Raw genomic sequence first — 18,618 nt, forward strand, 5'->3', positions numbered from 1 at the left:
GTAGTTGTAGTTTGGGTGCATTATTTAGCCTGAAAAAAATGTGATTAAAACTTTATGTTTCTTCTGTAGTCCTGAGTGTCAGTGAGCTTGGCAGCTTTGTAACAACTCCAGTGGGAATACAATGAAAAATAAAAGTCAACATGTCACATCTCCAACAGAAGAACTGGACAAGTAGAAGCGATTATTTAATCTATGTCGGGTGTAAATCTGGTTTTCTTTGAGCCAGCCTGTCTGATGTCCCCTGAGCCCAAACAGGTGCACAGCTCTGAGCGCGGAAGCAGTATGTTGCCTTCAAGTGTCGGGGGGAAAATGTACTTCGCCACTCAGAAGCAAAAAGAACATCGGATGTGCATCGACTCTTTAGATTGAAAAGTAAGTTGTACAGTGAGTTCTTTCCTCTGCAGCACAGTCACACTACACAGTTTCTTTTAGTCAGACACAAGGATCAAAACCTTGATAAAAACAATTGATTAATCAATGGAGAAATTAATCAGCAGATTAATTGATAATGAAAGTAACTATTAGTTGCAACTCTAGAGTAAAAGCTAATAAACTGACAGCAAATTTAATAAATAACTTTGCCAGGTAGATAAATCATTAGTTTGTTGAGGCATATCAACAAAATCACTATTTAATATGTCTGCTCTATGCATCTTAAATTTGGGGTTATTTTACATCTTTTGGTGGTCATTTTGTGTCTCTATATCTATATGAGGCCATTTTGTTTACTCTTCATCTTCCTCTTCATCTTTTTGCGGTTGTGTAGCTGTTTTTTGTGTCTCTGTGGTAATTGAATTGACTGTCAAGAAATATTGACAGTCACTTCACAACGAGGCTCTGAACCCCTGGGCCTCAGGGCCAGTCCCTGGTAGGCCCAGTCAGTGATCCATCCATGTGTTTGGTGAGAATTGGTTATTGTTTAAAACGTTATTTGGTAATGACCATTTTATTTGAAATCATTTAAAATGATTTTTTTTAAAGTAATATTTAGAGGCTCTCATATATTAGAGTTGTCATCATTTTATGTGATAGGGGTTTTCACATTGAATCTGTGGGGGAAAAAAACCTGTTACAGTGACTTCGATGCTTAGAAGTTGGAGTGTGCGGAGATCACGTGAACGCAGCATCAGATGGTGCGTGCACTGTGCTGACGAGCCGTTGCTTGTGGAAACAGCTGGTGGTTTCTGTCAGCGAACGCTTCGGATTGATTGCAGCTTTAGCAGGAATAAAAGTTCAAATTAGACTCGAAACTGACTGAGTGCGCTTTGACTCGAGTCTCCGCTGCTGTTCCACCAGACGCCGGGACATGTCACTCCGTGAACGCCACTTTATCAGTTGTTAATTAACGACCTAGCTTGTTAGCGGCAGAGCTCTGACGCTCGACGCAGCCGGCTGCTAACGCCAGCTAGCTAACTTTGTACTCTCATAGCAACTACCACGAAATAGGTTTTGTGTCCTCGCAGAGGGAACTGTCAGCTGTCGGTTCCCTGACAGTTTAGGGCGAGTTTTTTTTTTCTTGCTCAATTTCACCATGACTCATGTTCATTATAAATTCTCGTCCAAACTCAGCTACGACACGGTGGTTTTTGACGGCCCGCACATCACGCTGAGGGATCTGAAGAGGCAGATCATGGTCAGGGAGAAGCTGAGAGCCGGGGACTGCGACCTGCAGATCACAAACGCACAGACCAAACAAGGTAATTAAACATATGCGTGGACTCATGAGAGTGTGTTTATCCTGACAGTTGAACGGCAGGTTGACAGTTTGAACTTTGAAAGAAAACACGTGGTCCTGATTTGACAGCTGTCTGGTGGGGTGGGGTGGGGTGGGGATGGGGGGATACGGGTTGCGTCACCTCTTTCAGCTTGACGGGGGGTCCAGAAAAGTCAAGCCAGGACAAAAGGGTCTAATGAATGGGCCACATTCCTGCTGCATTTAGTTTGGTTAAACGGCCTGATGGTGGCGGATCAGCCATGTCTGTGCCATGCATGTAAAAGTCCCAGGAGAGATGTGGGATAAAAATAGCAAAGGTAAAGTAGGCGCACAGCCTGGTCATGACCATAAGATTAAAGTCCAGCCACACACACACACTCGCATCAGTGAAAATCATCAAAGTAGGAAACATCATTTGCTGCCAAGTAGGTAAAGTAAACACACAAAATTAAAAGAAGCCAAAAAAAAGAGTGGCATGCAGAGTAAGTATCATAATCATCATTATAGAGTGTGTCAGTATCCTGCAGATAAGCTCTGCAGCCCATGTTCTGCGTTTTCAGTTTCCACAGAAAGTCACCCAGTGTGTGTAACCCCTGCTGTGTAAGAGTGAGCAGAAATAGACACACAAAGTCCATCTCGGCTGGTGCACGCCAAACTAGACAAAAGTGTAGCATACATTATAGGAAGAGTCATACTTTCCAGGTTTCTCACATCAGATGTGAGTCAGAACAGTGCTGTGTCATGCTGCCTGTGGGTTTTTTTTTTTTTCTGTTTTGTTTTGTAGACCACACTGCAGGGCAGTATTTTCCATAACTATAGTCTGGCTCACAATTCTGTTGTTGGGGGATTCAGGGTGATTTAACAGTGTTGACACACAAATAAATCTTCATTGTTTTGTTTAAAAAAAAGTGAATCATTTTACTTGGCAGATGTACAAAGTAGAATTTGCACACACTTTATAATCGATTCATCCAGACCTAAAACAATTAGTTGATCAGTCAGTTATCATTTTTTAAGCAAAAATGGAACAAATATTTTGTGCAACAGTTAATCAGTGAGTCAAGATCAAGGCAGTGAAAGTAGACAAACTAAAGACTAATTAATCTGATGTCTCAGACTAGATTACGACTTTGACATTCTCTTATTAACTGGTTGTCAGTGAAGGGTGCATGGTTTCTTAAAAAAAAAAAAAAAAAAGACAACCCAAAAGATGAGAAATCTTCTCATGATCTTAAATATTTATCTGGGCCTCAAAAATCAAAGCTAAAATTCTTTAATGCGAGCTAATCCTCACACTTTAAACCCTCACTCTCACCATCTCTCCCTCTCAGAATACACAGACGATGAAGGTCTCATCCCCAAAGGCTCCTCTGTCATCGTCCGGAGAATCCCCATCAGTGGAGGCAAGTCCAGCTCCAACAGCAAGACCCATAACATGTAAGTGTTTCACAGTGAGCATAAGATGTGAATGTCGGATAAACCTCCATCAGCTTCTGCTTCAGGTTCAACAGTAAATCTTACTTAGTAGAAGAACGAGACTAAATATTGGTCAAAAATAACGTTACATTATAATTTTGTCAGTGCCACCTGGCTTCTGCAAAATATAGATGAAAAGATGAGCTAACAATAGATCCCAATAATAAGAAAAAGATTATAAATTGTGCATATTTGCTGTTAAAGGCCTTAATCACATGGAGACTACTTGAGAAGGAGTGTGGAGGTTAATGTACAAAATATAGGAGGGGTCCTTTTTTTGCTTACTGGGATGTTTTTGAGCAGCAGCATGTGTTTTCAGGTGGAAGACGTTTCTATTTGGAGACCACACTGGTGAAGAAAACAATGCTTGAAACATCATCGGTCCATTCAGAGGCCCCGTTTCACTTCATAGTCGGCAGTTGGTTAAACAGGGTTTTGCATAAAGTCTCCATGATAAAATATGCTCACAGGAAAAGAGTATGACTATAACTCCAGAGTGACGTACACAAGGATTACCTAGATATTAGTCGGGCTTAGACAGAAGAGCCAGCAGTGGTGTGGGTTTTATTCACTAGAAGCAGGAAAAGACCTCACTGGAACAGACCGGCAGTCATGTGATTAGCCCCGTCAGCACCATGCAGACGGGTGGAGAGGAATGAGGGCTGTAACGCTGCCCACAAGATTAAATGCAACAAATCAACTCTGCACCTGCACGAGCAGACTGACAGTGTGCTTTGCCTGTTAGCTTTACAAGTTACTGTATCTATTATTTAATGTCCACACCTACTTGACACTTGAAGTAGAAATAGACAAGGCAGATTTAAAATCATACAGGGTCTGATGTCAAAGTATTAGTGGTTACAATCTAGAGATGTGTTGCGGGTGCTCACCCTGAGGAGCTCAGGGCTTTTAAAACATTCTTAACTCCAACAATGCTGGTTTTATTATGTATGACTCACTTTTTTCAGGTTTTCTTGATGTTTGTATTTTATACTTTTATTTACTCCCTTGTGCCAACCAATAAAATGTACTCTTGGAGAAAAATTTGTGAGTGTGTTTTCAGGGATGACTCTGGGTAAACATGATTTCTTTTTGTGTTTCAGTGAGCGTTCAGATGCCCAGCTTCACCACGCCTTTGGAGCACTCAAAGCAGTACGTAACCAAACCGAATCCCACTGCACTTCATCTATATCACGGCTCAGCACACACATTGTTAGATATATTGTCATGGCTTTAAGCAAATGAGATCTTCATTAAAATCACTGAAAGCTTCTATTTCCTCGATTGCAGTTCCTGTTGCAAAAAGGAAGTTGTTTGCTACTCAGTATTTGCTTTTTAACAAGCTACTGCTCGTTTAAATCAAATTTAATAGTGACACTAAAATTAAAAAAGTTATTTAAAGGTATCTGCAGTTACACAATTTACAAATAAGACAAATATGTTGTGTGTGCTGCATGCTTTTAGGGAAAAAAAACATATATATATATTATCTCTTAATAAAAGGCTCTCAGCTGTTAATATAACAAGCTGCTGTGTCACCAGTCAGTGTTCATTGTTGAAGATCATTCGGTATCTATCTGTGGGTGGTGGGAGCTGCTCGGGCGGGTCAGACATTATCATGCAGGCCAGCTATTCACAGCTGATAAACCCAACTGTTGTTTTATGATGGTGGCTCTGCTGACAGTCTTTTAACTCACTTGTCTCTTATCCATTAGCAGCTGTAGCACTATCACACAACCACTACAGAAGTACTGTAGAGTTTTAGTGTTGATAACTGTGCAGCTTGTGCTGATATGAGTCTTTAAGTGACATATACAGGTTGTGTTTAATTAATTTATTTTTTAAAATTTGGTAAATTGGATCTCATTCAGTCCCCCAGAAAAGAGTCTTTCATCCACCAGGGAGTTGACTGTATCAGAATGAATGATTTAGAATAATCTAAATCTGTTGTGTGCTCCGGTGAGATAAACAGATGCAGAGAGAAATTATTATTGTCACCAACCAAACATTTAATATACATTTTAATTAAAAATAAAATTAAGAAAAAAATAAATAAATAAATAAATCTTGTACAGGACTCTAAAGTCAATAGAACTCTAACAGAAAAAGAATCTATAAACCTTACTTTAAAGAGAAAAGCATTGTAAAAAATGGCGTATTATTGAGGCAGGATTAACCATACAAATTAAATGGTGCCTCTCCTAAGCCCACTCTTCAGTTATTTGGTGCTGAATTCTTTAAGTGCTGTTTTATCCATGATCCTGTAAACTAACTGAAGCACATCTGAAAAGCCTTTACTCGCTGCAGTCTGAATTAGTGTATACTGACCTGACCTGATTCTCTCTCTAGTTTCTCAGTAGGAGAAGTGTCTGCCATTCTTCTTAGCACTTTGAGTCTGTTGGACTACACAAACTTTTTTTGTGCGTGTGATTGATTTTTCTATCAATAAAGTCGTTTGTATGAAGCTGCCTTATGTATTGATTATGTGTTTGACTTGACTGGAAAAAAGGGTGTCGGTACACAATCACAGTCAAAAGATGACACATTCTGGAGGCACTCGTCTCTGTCATCGTTTGACATTTCTGATCGATGGTTAAAATGGTTAAAATCTTGGTTCCAGTGTGTATAATGGTATACACACTGGAATCATGTTGGATATTAGCAAGTCCAAAGGGGTATTGCACTTTCTTACAACTAACAGATTTTAAAAACATGAACCAGCAGAGTCCAGGAATTCCTGACTTTAGTTCCTAGTTTGGGTCAAACTCCAAAAAACTCAACTTTACTAAATACAGGCAGGAAATGTCATACGGCTACTAATGACTACCATTTAGTGCAGTCACACAGTATTTCTTATTACTCCTGCTGTGTGGATTTATAATGAAACTATGACTAAGAGCTTCAGTATGAGTGTGTTTGCATCCACATCAGATCAGCAGTGTTTGGCTTCAACTCCATTATAATCAGTGCCTATTTGTTATCTCTTTTTGGTGATGCTCTGCCAGGCCATCTTCACTTCTTGCTTGTTTCAGGGGTTTTTTTTTTGGTCTGAAGTCTGGTTAAATGCGAGTGGATGTTTCATTTCAGATTTGTGGGATTGAATTCAGGTGATTAACTTGTCTAATGAAGGCAAACCAGTCTGCAACTCTGGCCATTCAAAAAGAAAAACAAAAAAAAAACGTATTTATTATCTTGTTTGTATGTTTAGGACCATTGTCCAAAAACTGTGTGACAGTGTTTAAGAAGATAAACAAATGCTACAATATTCACAGAAACAAATGTGACCTAATACTGTCTGACTGTACAAGATGTCTGTGTAAGCAGTGCAAATGACCTGAAGCAGTTTCTTACAGTGTGACTGGGGAGGGTGAACCATTGATTAGACAGGCAAATGGTTTTTCAAATCTAATTTAGTTAAGAAATCATTCACTGCATGAATGTGATCCACAGTATAGTCATGATATTCGGCCCTGTCTAGCCGACCAACTCCTGTACAATGAGAGTTAAGAGTAACATCTTAAAATATTTCATAGTTGATTCATTGAAAGGAATTAATCAGTGAAATAATTTTAAACATTGATATTTGAGAGTACTGCAACATCAGCATGCTCACATTCTAATATTTAGCAGGTATAAGCTTTGTATTTCACTGAGCACAGGTGAGACATTTGGTCATAAGCTTCTTAAAGCTCACATTTTGGCCTGATGATGGTGCTAGATGGCATCTCCACAGTCATTAGGATTCATCCTCTGGGGCCCATGAATGTTTGTACAATGTGTCATGAGAGAAAAGACATTTACATCCGACAGGTGTAAAATTCTGAGGAGGTATTATATTGTCGGCTTCTTCATTTTCAGCACAGCAAGTTTCAAGGGATGAGAAGAGAGTTGGCAGGAAGTGCCTAGGCAGAAAATCCTGTGATCACATTTATTATCCACCCTTTACTAAAATCACTGCTGGATGCTGGTGTAAATTTTATCTCTTATCTTTGAAATGCAGCAGTTGCTTTCATGTTATACAGGAAAAATCACCAAAGGTAGTGGGTCTAAAGTTTAACAGGGACAAATGGTCTTGTTTTGGAGCATTCTTCGTGTGCCTTTGCCTTAGGGTTAGGTCTTAGTTTATCTTCAAAGTGTTTCTTTCCCTATGTTAAAGCTCTCATTGCTTCGTTAGTGAAACTGGTTTTGTGTTTAATTCTAACAGATGGATGACCAGACTACTTCCAGTGCCTTGCCCTTTTTCTCCAAGGTATACTCTCTTTTCTGTTTTGTTTTGGGTTTTTTTTATTTGTTTTCTTTTTAAATTATTCAGCTTTTACATATTCATCCTGGATCATGTGAGACAGTTTCAATCAAACACTAATCCTCCTATTTGACCTTCCATCTTTGTGTCTGTTGCATACATCCATTCACATGTATACATGCAGATGGTAAACCTGGCTGATGCGGATGTGCCAGAGGAGGATAAGATCAAAGTTATGCTAAATCAGTCTACCTACGATTCCAAGAAGTGAGTCACTCCTGTAATGCTTTCATATCTACTCCTTCATACCCATTTGTCTCCTCAGTAGCTCCATGCACCAGCTTTTTTTCCCTTTTCTTAAATTGTGTATCTCCGAGTTTTGATGTGTCACTGTCTCTCCCTTAGATTTCATTACTTTGCTCCAACTTCATACCACATCCATTTCCCTCCCTTATTCTTTTCATGTGTTTCAGTCTCCATGCTTATCTGTCATTTTCTATGCTTTCATTCTCTGTCTCCCTCTCTCTCTCTCTAGTTACAACAAAAAGTTTGGTACTGTTCTTCCTGCAAACTACACTTGTTATCGCTGTGGAAATACTGGACACCACATCAGGAACTGTCCTACCAGTGGGGTAAGAGCAGAACCTGTGGTATCTCTTAGCTGAGACTGTTTCTTTTGCTGTCTTGCAGAAATCTTGCTCAGGCCATGAAGCTCGGGCCATGTTTATATACTTTTTATCCACTACTAGAGTTATTTGCTTGTTAATGTGTGTTGACTGCTTCTGTAATGCGTAGCATTAATTGTAGATGTGCTTTACAGCAGGATAAAAATTTTGAGGCCCCACTGAGAATAAAGAAGAGCACAGGCATCCCTCGTTCCTTCATGGTTGAGGTGGATGATCCCAACATAAAAGGAGCCATGCTGACCAACTGTGGACGTTATGCCATTCCTGCCATAGATGCGTGAGTCCGAATGAAAGTCTGTGTGTTTTATTTTAAAGGACTAGTTTATGTCATGTTTGTCCGTTCAGTGTAAATCTACGGCCAGCAGCCAGTTAGTGTAGCTTAGATAAACACTGAAAACAGTGGGAAACAGCTAGCATAAAGACAGAAAAGAAGTCGACCTAAAACTGAACCTTGTGGAACCCCACCTGAAGTATTTGCAGCTACAGAGAATGAGCTGAGAATGGAAACAACAATGAAGCATTCGAAATGTAAAAAACTCATGAAAGTAAAATGGTAATTTACTGTGTGTGTATTGTTTTTGGTCTGCAGAGAGGCATATGCCATTGGGAAGAAGGAGAAGCCTCCGTTTGTTCCACAAGAACAACCCAAGTCAGAAGCTGAGGAAGAGCCTGTACCTGACGAACTCGTCTGTCTAATCTGTCGTGACCTGCTGAGTGACGCTGTGGTCATACCCTGCTGTGGAAACAGCTACTGTGATGACTGTGAGTGACTGCTACACACATACACACACACACACATACACCAAGTAGTGAGGTATGTATGCACACTTTCTGTACTTGAAGGAATAACACGATTCTGATCCTAATATATAAATATTGGTGCAGGAACCAGTGAGTCTGCTTCTGTGGTACTTGGCAATTCCCAAAATTAGAACTAGTTAAACTGAAAAGTTAGCAGCCAATAATTTGTCTTAAGTTTTCAGTGCTTAAAAAAAAGTAAGATCTCTTTGTAACAATGAATGCAAACATGAAGGAAAGATCTCCTGACTGGAAACATGTAATTTATTTTAAGTACAGGCATGTATGGCATTAATGTACTAATAAATGGTGCTGTACATACTTACACACTGTACAGTCTGAGTCTGTCTTTCTCTCTTGCTCAGGTATTCGCACCACCTTGCTGGATTCAGAGGAACACGTCTGCCCCACCTGTAGCCAATCAAATGTCTCCCCTGATACCCTGATAGCCAATAAATTTCTCAGACAGGTGAATTAACAGATGTATGAATTGATGTTAGAGCTGGAGTGAAATGAATTATTTTTGTAAAACTTATTACCTCTTGATTGGATCCATAATGTGTCAGACATTGTGTCTGTAGTATAGAAATCCTCTGACAGGATTCTCCCCACACAGGCTGTCAACAATTTCAAGAAAGAGCGAGGCTACACCAAAAGCCTGACAAGGAGGTGCGGTATGTCCCAGTCCCAAAATCCAACCCTGACACCGAGCCCTGCCCCAACACCGCCCCCTCTAACCGTGCAGAGCCAGCCTCAGAAGCCTCACCAGTCAACGTCTAGCCAGCTGGTAAATCTCTTAATGATGTGTTTCATCTGTGAGGGAGAAAAAAATAGTCCTGTATCAGCGTGACTCAGGAACAAAAGAAATAATTACTGTGTTCACATTCAGATGTTTCTCATGGAAACTATTGAAATAAATGCGTTACAGAGAATTCTCTGTATTTAACCTAACAGGAAATATTCATGTACATTCCATTTAAATTGTCTTGTGTAGCTATTGTGTCTAATAGTTTATTTAAATGGTTCAGCTCAAAGTTTTTCTTAAACTTTGTTTGTTTTCTGATCTCTGCCATAATTCCCTTGTCCTCTCCCGCTTTAGGACTCTCTCGTGCACCGCCCACAGGCTGCAGACGCTCCACCACTGTCTGGAAATCCTTCGGCAGAAACAGGCTTTGCCTCTACTTGCAACACACCTAGCACTTCCCTCCAGCCTGAGCAAAGCTGCCTCGAGTTACCTGACAAGTATGAAAACGCAGACACACATTCATTCACAGACGAAAAAAAAACTTTGAACTGTGAAGTCACAGGTCACAGTAGATTGCTTGTTGGTCCATTTTCATTGCGCAAGTGCCCATGTTGTGTAAACTGCATTGTAGAAATTATGTTTTGCTTGTATGTGATCTCTCTGTTGCCTCATTTGTATGTGGAGGTAACAGGTGACTCCTTAGATTTTATGTCGTGGTGTTTGAAGACTGTTATGTTTTAAAAAGTTAGCAAACCTCTTTATTGGCGCATCAGTTTTCGGGTGCTTGGATGTTGTGATTATCCACTTCCTCCATTTTATGTCAGGGAACAGAACAACGATGGCCTAATTTACTAACAGTTGTTCCCCTCCCTCTCACTCGTCATTTCCAGTGTCTCATATCCAGAGAAGATTGGCCAGATCACAAATCTTACTGCAGTCCAACCTGGTTTTCCCAGGCTACATGCAAATAAGGGTCTGTCCTACTGAAGCTCAGAGGAAATGGATGAATCATATTAATAAAGTGCAATGATTTGCTCTCAAACATGCTGCTTTCCTACCAACACAAATCATTCACTGAACTGATGAGGGATCAAATTAATGCTACAACAGCTCAGTGCAACTTCTAAGTGGAACCGCTTTTCCTGCCGCTTTAATGAGACAGGGAGACGGACTGCTAATATCGGTGTCACTAAATTCAGCTGATGTCAGAGGGGACAGAGGATGAAATTAAGGGGGAAATGTGAAGTAATTGTGTCAGAGTTTTATGGTTTATGGCATAAAATAATCAGTTGGCAGTGTCAGTGTAAAAACATTTATAGCAGACTTTATCACAGAGAAGTAGAACATTTGGTGCAGTCTTTGATCCAATACGGCTCCATGGATTTGAGACTGAAGAACGGGTAAACAATGACACTGGTGTTGCTTTCATGTGGTACTGACTGTGATGTATCTGCTGTTTATTCAGGAAGGCTGAAGAAGAGACACACGATGACTCGGCTGCTGCTGCTGCCCCTGCTGCCCCTTCTGTACTGGTTTCAGACAAAGAGCCAACTGCTGCTCCATCACAGCTGATACCAGTGGTGAGGACAAACACACGCACACACACACACACTATGCAGAAAAGCATCTCTGCATGAAATCTGTTTGTGTCTGTTCAGATTAACAACACAACAGTGGCAGAGCAGCCCCAGACCAGAGTCAGTGTGAATCAACAGCAGTCCTCCTTTGGTGAGTGACTAAGACACTATGTCTTTCAGTTAAACTGTCCCAGCTGTTAATTACATGTTTTGTCTTTTGAATTCAATAAAACATGGGTTAATTATTATAATTAGAATTGCAGTAACATCTCAGCACGAGTAAAGAATGATATAAAACCATTTTTTCTCTGAATGCAAAGGTCCAGCATCGAGACACTCAGGGCCACCAACTTTCTGGGGCAGGTCAGTGATTTGTCTGTGTGTGTGTGCAGTCTGTATTTGACTCTATCCACTGTTTCAAGACTGATTTCCTCTTCCTGTGTGTTCCCCACAGCTCCTCATCCTTCCCAGGCTGTCCCACTGGAGGCTGGACTCAATCCCAACAGCTTAATTCCTCCTCCTCCTCCTTTTCCTCTTCCTCTTCATATACACCTACTGCTCAATCTCTCTTTCCCTCCCCCCTTCTTAACACATACCTCTCAGCTCACCGGTCTCATAGCAGTTACCCTCCTGGATACCCACCTACCACGCCCATGTGGAAATTACCATGCACCCAGGGTGCTCCCATCCCTTCCCTCTGCTCCCCTGCCTCCACCTCTTCCATCCCTTCCCTCATCCCCAAGGAGTGGGACAGGCATCAGAGAAAGAAGAAGGGAAGGTATACTGAAAAACAAGTATTGGATTTGTTGGAGAGAGAGAGAGAGAGAGAGAGAGAGAGAGAGAGAGAGAGAGAGAGAGAGAGAGAGAGACAAATCCAATATATATATAGTATTGGTCTTACAAATCAAATATTATACTTTGAACGCCACAGATATGTGGTGAGTAGTTTAATAGTAGCTGCAGAGGTCCTGTTGTCTGAGGACAATTTACTGATAATAATATGAAATCTATCCCTTGACTCAGCCGCTTCCCTCTCTTTTTGTCACTCAGGTCACCTCACAGAGGATCTACATACAGACGCTCTTCCTCTCGCTCTAATTCAAAGTCTTCCAAGTCCAAGTCTTCTCGATCCTACTCTCGCTCTTCAAGCAGGTCCCAATCCCGTTCGCGATCCAGATCCCAAGGCAGATCAAGGTATTTGGTTCCCTTTATGCTACACACCTGTGATTCTTATGTATAATTTTAATTATTCGTGTTATTGTAAGCTACATAAGTTTAGGGTTGTGAAGCCTTTGAAACACTGAGGAAAACGTCAGATATGACTTTTAGGACCAATAGATGTTAAATGCAGGCTGTTCCTGGAGGGTGCAATAAATAAATATCAGTAAATAGTTTTGACCCCACAACCAGGACTTCCTAGAGTCTCCCCTGGTTGCCTGGCTTTGTTTTGTTATACTAATTATTGAGCCTTAGAAGTACTGGTAACAGGATTTTGTTTGTCCATTTTAAAATTCCAAAATACAGCAGGTGCTGTACTTTCCACAATTTCCTTTTCTTTCATCGACAGGATGAAATTGGAAATGAGATAGAATCAAACAATAACAAGGCAAAGATGCATTACAATGTGTGTGACACATAACTGATGATTGAAAATATTTTCCGTGTTTTTTGCCTTGATTTGTTTTTTTTCCAGGCCTCGCTCACCTTACTCCCGTCACAGAGATCACCACACCCGTTCTCATGCCTCCCACTCCTATACCTATGGCTACAAACGCTCACGCTCCCCTACACCTTCCTCGTCATCTTCACCTCAAGTTGGTTACCATTCCAGGTCCAAGTCACCGTCAGATCATCGAAAAAATCGCCACCACAGCGGCCATCGCACCAAGAAGTCTGCTTCAAGCAGCTATAGCTCCAGGAGGCAAGGAGAACCCCCAGAGAGAGAAGTGGGAGGCTCTGGGGCGGGTTTAGCCAGTTCCCTGTATGGTCATGACGCAAGCAGTCTGGAGCTGGACAGAGAGCGCTACCTGCAGTGGAAGGAGGAGTACAAAGAGTGGTATGAGAAATATTTCAGCAGCTATGTCAGCCACTTCCACCAGATGCATATTCCCTTCGTCAATCTTCCTCCTCCTCCTCAGTGGGAAGGAAGCCAAAATCAATCACATGCCAACTCGGATTCTCGCCACCGATGCACTGCCCGGATGGACGGCCGCTCCCCTCCATCGCAGTCATCCAGTGACAGCCGCTCCTCTCCATCTCAGTCTTCAAGTGATAGCCGCTCCACGCCATCTCAGTCATCTAGTGACACTCGCTCCTCTTCATCTCATACATCCAACGACAGCCGTTCCCCTCCCTCTCAGTCGTGCAGCGATGGTCACTCCACACCGTCGGAAGACGGAGCTCAGCCAGGGGCATGTCAACAACAGAGGGACGGACACCTGCCAAAGAGTAGTACGGAGGTGGAACCGCAAGAAAGAAGTAAAGATGACCAGGGTATTACAAATTTGGAGGACCTCAGCACCAGAATATATGCCCAAAGGACAATGAAGGAGCATGAGGAAGGAAGACAAGAGGAGTCGTCATCCCCTGATGCTGCAGACTCAAGAAATAACAGCAGAAAGAATGAGAGGAGACATGAGACTGGACCACATACAGGCATGGATGACACCTCAATGCGGGACAAAGCAACTACCTTAAAACCTCAGTCTTTGGATAAAGACTGTGAAAGAAAAAGCAGAGAACAAAGAAACTTGAAAGGAGAGAAACGATGGAGAATAGGCAAAGATTCAGACTCCAGGCAAGATGTGGAGAGACGGCACAAAATAAAACCCAATAAAGAGGCAGACAGGGTGGATTCAGATACATACAGAAACCCTGGAGGCACCAAAGCTCCTGACTTAAGATCAGACAAGAATAGAAAAAGAACAGAAGAGAGAGTGAATCCGAGTGAATCCCCCAATCCTTTTGACAGAAAGAAGCAAAAAACAGAGAATAAAAAAGAGAAAAAAACATGGACTCTGTCAGAGGGAGACATCTGGGAGGGAGGAATAACGGTGAAGCCACAGAAGAAAATCAACATCAACATCAACCTGGATGGGAAAAAGAAGGAGGAGAAAACTGAAAAACAGTGGAGTGTTGCAGGAAAATCAAAGGAAGAAATTAGGAAGACTGGTGATGGAGAAGAGAAGTCAAACAGAGGAGAGACTGACATTAAGGAAAAGACGGAATCTAGCAGAGAAAAAGAAGGTATGTTTGAAGAAAAAATAAAACCAGACAAAGGAGAGGCAAGGCAGTCATGGGAGAGAGCCACCTTCAGAGATGACAAGAGAGAGATGTGGGAGAAAACTGGAGTTGAAGAAAACACTGGAGAAAAGAAAGAGGACAGAGAAGAGGAGGACTTTGATTTATGGCATTGTGCCCTTAGAGGAGTGAATGAGGAAAAGGAGAGTAAAAAACAGTGGGAGGAAGGACGCAGCATGAAGGCCGGCAAAGGAGAAGAGGTGACAAGAGACGAGAGGAGGAGCATGACCGGAAAAGTGGAAGAAGAAGAGCAAGGGCAAGGTGATGAGATGGGAGCGTTAGTCCAAAATTCCCAGGAGAGGGCAGAGGGAGAAAACACATGGAAGGAAAACAGAGGAAACCTGCCGGGAGAGTCGAAGCCAAAGGAGGCACTGATGGAGGGAGTGAAGAGGAGGATGGTGATAGAAGAAGACACGATGAGGTTCAAGTCACAGAGCAGCAGAGACGCGAGCCAACATAACAGACCAAACTCCAACATGGACAATGGCAGGTCAGAAAGTTACTGCTTTATTTTGAAAGATATAATCCTATAGCTTCCTCTAACAGCTCACTGTGGCTGCTCCCTCTTTATTTATATTTAAAACCGACCCACTGTCAAACAATGCAGGAAATGACAATGGATGTTGTCTTGTTTTGCCATTAAGGAAATTTTTCAGTTTGCACTATCAGTTCTTTCAAGACAGGTTCCAAATCAATTAATAATTAAAACCAGTCTGTTAACACATTCTTTTGTCTAACAACTGCGACAACTCTTGTCTAACAAGGACGACAGTGGTTAAAACTCTGGAGGACTTTGCCCCAGACAGAGCCACAGAGAGGGAGGATCAGCTCGTACCCATACAGGTGTGTCTGTGAGCCCACATCATCTTCGTATCTTGACTTGTATTATGCAAATTTCACTATAGTGTTTTGTTTGGACTTTTGTCTTGTGTGATTTACTACCAGTTTAACTGTTTTTGTTTATAAGTCAAAAGATTAAAGAACCACAGCACATGTGCATGCACAAATAAAAAATACAGATTGTCCCAGTCACATTTTATCTGTCTGTCTCAGGTCCCTCGCTCCAAATGGGAGAAGGAAGAGTCTGAGGAGGAAGAGCGGAGCGAAGGAGAAGTCAGAGTTCAAAAGCTTCCTCCTGTGGTTCTGTCTTCACCCTTGATGACACCAGCCAACAGGGAGACACAGGGAGACCATGACCAAAAGAGACAGAGGTCAGTGGACAAAGAGAGAGACAGAGCAAGGCAGATGGAAAGGGACAGGGAGAAAGAGAAAGATGTCACTCTGCCCAGTTTAGACAGAAGTGTGGCTCCCTCTAGTGGCAAAGACAGAACTGACAGCACCTGGTGTATGGACAGACAGAGGGAGAGAAGGATGGAGAAGGAGAGGTGGAGCGGCAAAGAGAGAGGGAGGGAGAGGTCAAGGGATAAACAGAAAGAGAGCAGAAGATCAAAAGAAAAGACAAAGGAGGAAGAGAGGGGGAGAGAGAGGGGCCACAGCAGCATCGCCTCGGGCCAAAAGAAGAATCTCCCTTCCTCCGGTCACTTCTCCTCTTATTCGACGTCACAGGAAATAGAGAGGAGAGACCGGCAGCGAGGGGGACACCAGGACCATGAGAAGAGTTCCAGTTCCTTATGTCTTGCAGGGAAACACACTGGCAGCGGAAGCAGGGAAAGAAGCTTGACAAGTAGAGCCGCCGAACTGCCTGATAAACATGCACACAAAACATACAGAGACATGTTACTGGACCCGAAACGTAAAGACAAGAACCCAAATCCCCATGACTACCATAATCACCGAGATCCATCAGGGAACCACAGACATCAAGACAGACCCGCAGGGACCCACTACTCCTCACCTTCCCTCCCCTACAGCCAGGGTAAGAAGAGAGACCCATACCCTTCCAGATCCTCCAGCCCCAAGCCCAGTAAGTCCAGAGGGAGTAGCCCTGGTCAGGAGTTAATGCAGAACAGAAGTAGAAACGAGAGCAAGGAGGAGACAGGGGAGTGGAAGAGAAACAAGCTGATGAAAGAAAGCAAAGGGGAGAGAGAAAGAGGTAGCGAGTGGCAAGATGAGTCTGATAAATTGGCCGGAGAGACCAAGTGGGAGGGAGGGAGAGAGGGAGAGGAGGGGGAGAGGCCCAGCAGCCGCAGCAGCGTCAGCTCATCAGCAAGCCAGGAGAACAGCAAGGACGACAGGAGGGAAGAGAGGAAGAGGAAACACAAAAAGGAGAAGAGCCACGCTGCCCCGGAGCTGCTGGAGGAAGAGGAGGTGAAGAAATACAAACACAAGAAGAAGTCAAAGAGCAACAAAGACAAGAGGGAGGAGGAGAGTGGAGGAGAGGCGGACGACAGGTGGAAAGAGGAGGAAGACCACGCTAAGCTCTGCTCATCCATGTTATTGTGATCGTCATGGAGAAAAGTGAAATTTACTTGAATGATGTTTTTCCTTTCTCTGTCCAAAAAGTGCCTGGACTCTTTTTTTGTTTTTTGGCTTGTTTTGTTTTTTGTTTTTTCCAGGATACTTTTTGTATCAGCTGAACATCTCTCATATTAAAAATGCATTTGCAATCCATTTGTAAAGGAAAAGCACTTTAAACTAAATATATATATAAAAAAAAATGAATGTGAATGAAAGCAAAAGTCGAACCTTTGACCTCTTTGTGTTTCTGAATTAAGGTTCAAGGAATTTGCACATGCTCAGGACTGCCAGCAACTACGGTTCATATTTACTGAACCTGCAATGTTACAGCTCGCATGAGGAAAATCTTACATTTGGATAAGAGGTCGGTCAGTGAGTTGATTTGCCTCACACATGGAGTGCACATAGAGGATTATTGAAAGAGTTTGTGATTCACTTAAAACAGATACTGTGAATATTTATGATTTGAACCTCTGTGTTGTATTTTGTTTTTCTTTTTAATTTTGTAAATGTTTAATTTAAAAACATCAGCTGCTGGATGGATGAATAATTTAACAGAGGAAAGTTTCGTTTTTTTCCTGTTTTAAAGGAAAATAAAAAGAGACATCCATAAAATGTTGCATTTTTTTTCTGTGTAGATGCCATTCTTTATATGGCTCATAAATAGGTCAAAACTGTTATTGTTTACGCCATGACAGTGTCAAGTGAAAGGAGGAAGCTCTAGGGACAGGATTTGCTATTTTTTGTCTCTGGCATTTGTTTCTCTGTCAGCTAGCTGTCCATAGTTTGGAAATATTGTGCTTTTCAAGAAAAAAACTAACAGTTTCTTGGGGACTGTCATTTCACAGAGCAACAAAAGTGGAAGTTTCAGCTGAGTTTTCTCCTGACAGTATTTTTAGCCATAGTCGCAGAGTGGCTGTAAAGACTGACACTAAACTAAGATGCTGAACATGGTAACTTTACACCCTTTTATTGTCATGGATGTTTTTGATTGATTTAATGGAGATTAGCCAATTTCTCACAGTTTTTCTTGCTTAGCTGTCTGCCTACCTTTTAAAGACCAAACATTGAACATACTGTACAGACAACTTTTATTTTGAAATGTTTTTACTGTCTCTGATTTTTAGTGCAAATTAATGAAACTGTCCCTGAGGCTGCAGCACTGAGTCCCCGTGTCGCCCTGCGGCCTCTTACAGCTGCTGGGGTTTTGGACTCTCAGTTGGATGTCGGGGTCCATCTCTCGCTTCTCCTTCTTTCTTGCTGCAAGTTAGATAAATAGCTCTGTACCTCTTTCATACCTGTTAAATGTGAAGCCAGAGCCAGTAGCCAATCAGCACAAAAACTGGAACCAGGTGAAACAACGAGCCTGGCTCTTTTCAAAAGTCCACCTACCATCCTACTATAAAGTGCTATTTAATTAGCTTTAAAGGTGCTGGTTGGTGGACTTTATCTTTGGAGTAAGCTCATGATAACTATTTACAGCTGTAAACAAAGTTGTCCTAGACACGATTATAAACAATTCAGAAATTGGAACATTAAGTAAGATCTGCGATGGAAAACACTTTTGCTCATATTACAGCTTTTTTATTATTGATTGAAGTTGTGTATTTGGCATTTTTTACTCTGATAAAAACTTGACGATGTGCCATCAAATTTGAAAA

General features: G+C 41.9%; 1 protein-coding gene across 3 annotated transcripts; it reads left to right on the forward strand.

The window, feature by feature from the left end:
• The first annotated feature begins 1,160 nt into the window (after positions 1-1,160).
• On the forward strand, positions 1,161-17,998 carry rbbp6 (retinoblastoma binding protein 6). 3 transcript variants are annotated; one of them, XM_041062612.1, is made up of 20 exons: positions 1,161-1,697; positions 3,046-3,151; positions 4,294-4,342; positions 7,395-7,439; positions 7,618-7,700; positions 7,969-8,065; positions 8,254-8,396; positions 8,709-8,881; positions 9,283-9,386; positions 9,534-9,704; positions 10,017-10,159; positions 11,128-11,242; positions 11,321-11,390; positions 11,560-11,602; positions 11,694-12,017; positions 12,290-12,433; positions 12,933-15,029; positions 15,304-15,382; positions 15,593-15,750; positions 17,215-17,998. In XM_041062612.1, the coding sequence occupies exons 1-20, from the start codon at positions 1,532-1,534 to the stop codon at positions 17,294-17,296; spliced, it is 4,392 nt and encodes a 1,463-aa protein (XP_040918546.1). In that variant the 5' UTR covers positions 1,161-1,531; the 3' UTR covers positions 17,297-17,998. The 3 variants fall into 3 exon arrangements, with proteins under 3 accessions (XP_040918546.1, XP_040918544.1, XP_040918545.1); XM_041062610.1 differs by having other exon boundaries at positions 15,593-17,998; XM_041062611.1 differs by having other exon boundaries at positions 8,257-8,396; positions 15,593-17,998.
• The last annotated feature ends 620 nt before the right edge of the window (positions 17,999-18,618 follow it).

The sequence above is a fragment of the Toxotes jaculatrix genome, chromosome 18 (genome assembly GCF_017976425.1).
Source record: "Toxotes jaculatrix isolate fToxJac2 chromosome 18, fToxJac2.pri, whole genome shotgun sequence".
Lineage (NCBI taxonomy): Eukaryota > Metazoa > Chordata > Actinopteri > Toxotidae > Toxotes > Toxotes jaculatrix.

What these genes read in the sequence shown, in the direction of transcription:
- rbbp6 (XM_041062610.1), top strand. Translation starts at nt 1,532, where the DNA reads ATGACTCATGTTCATTATAAATTCTCGTCCAAACTCAGCTACGACACG. An exon ending in AAACAGCTACTGTGATGACT is followed by an intron (nt 8,882 to 9,282) that starts GTGAGTGACTGC and finishes TCTCTTGCTCAG; the next exon opens with GTATTCGCACCACCTTGCTG. An exon ending in ATCAGCTCGTACCCATACAG is followed by an intron (nt 15,383 to 15,592) that starts GTGTGTCTGTGA and finishes TGTCTGTCTCAG; the next exon opens with GTCCCTCGCTCCAAATGGGA.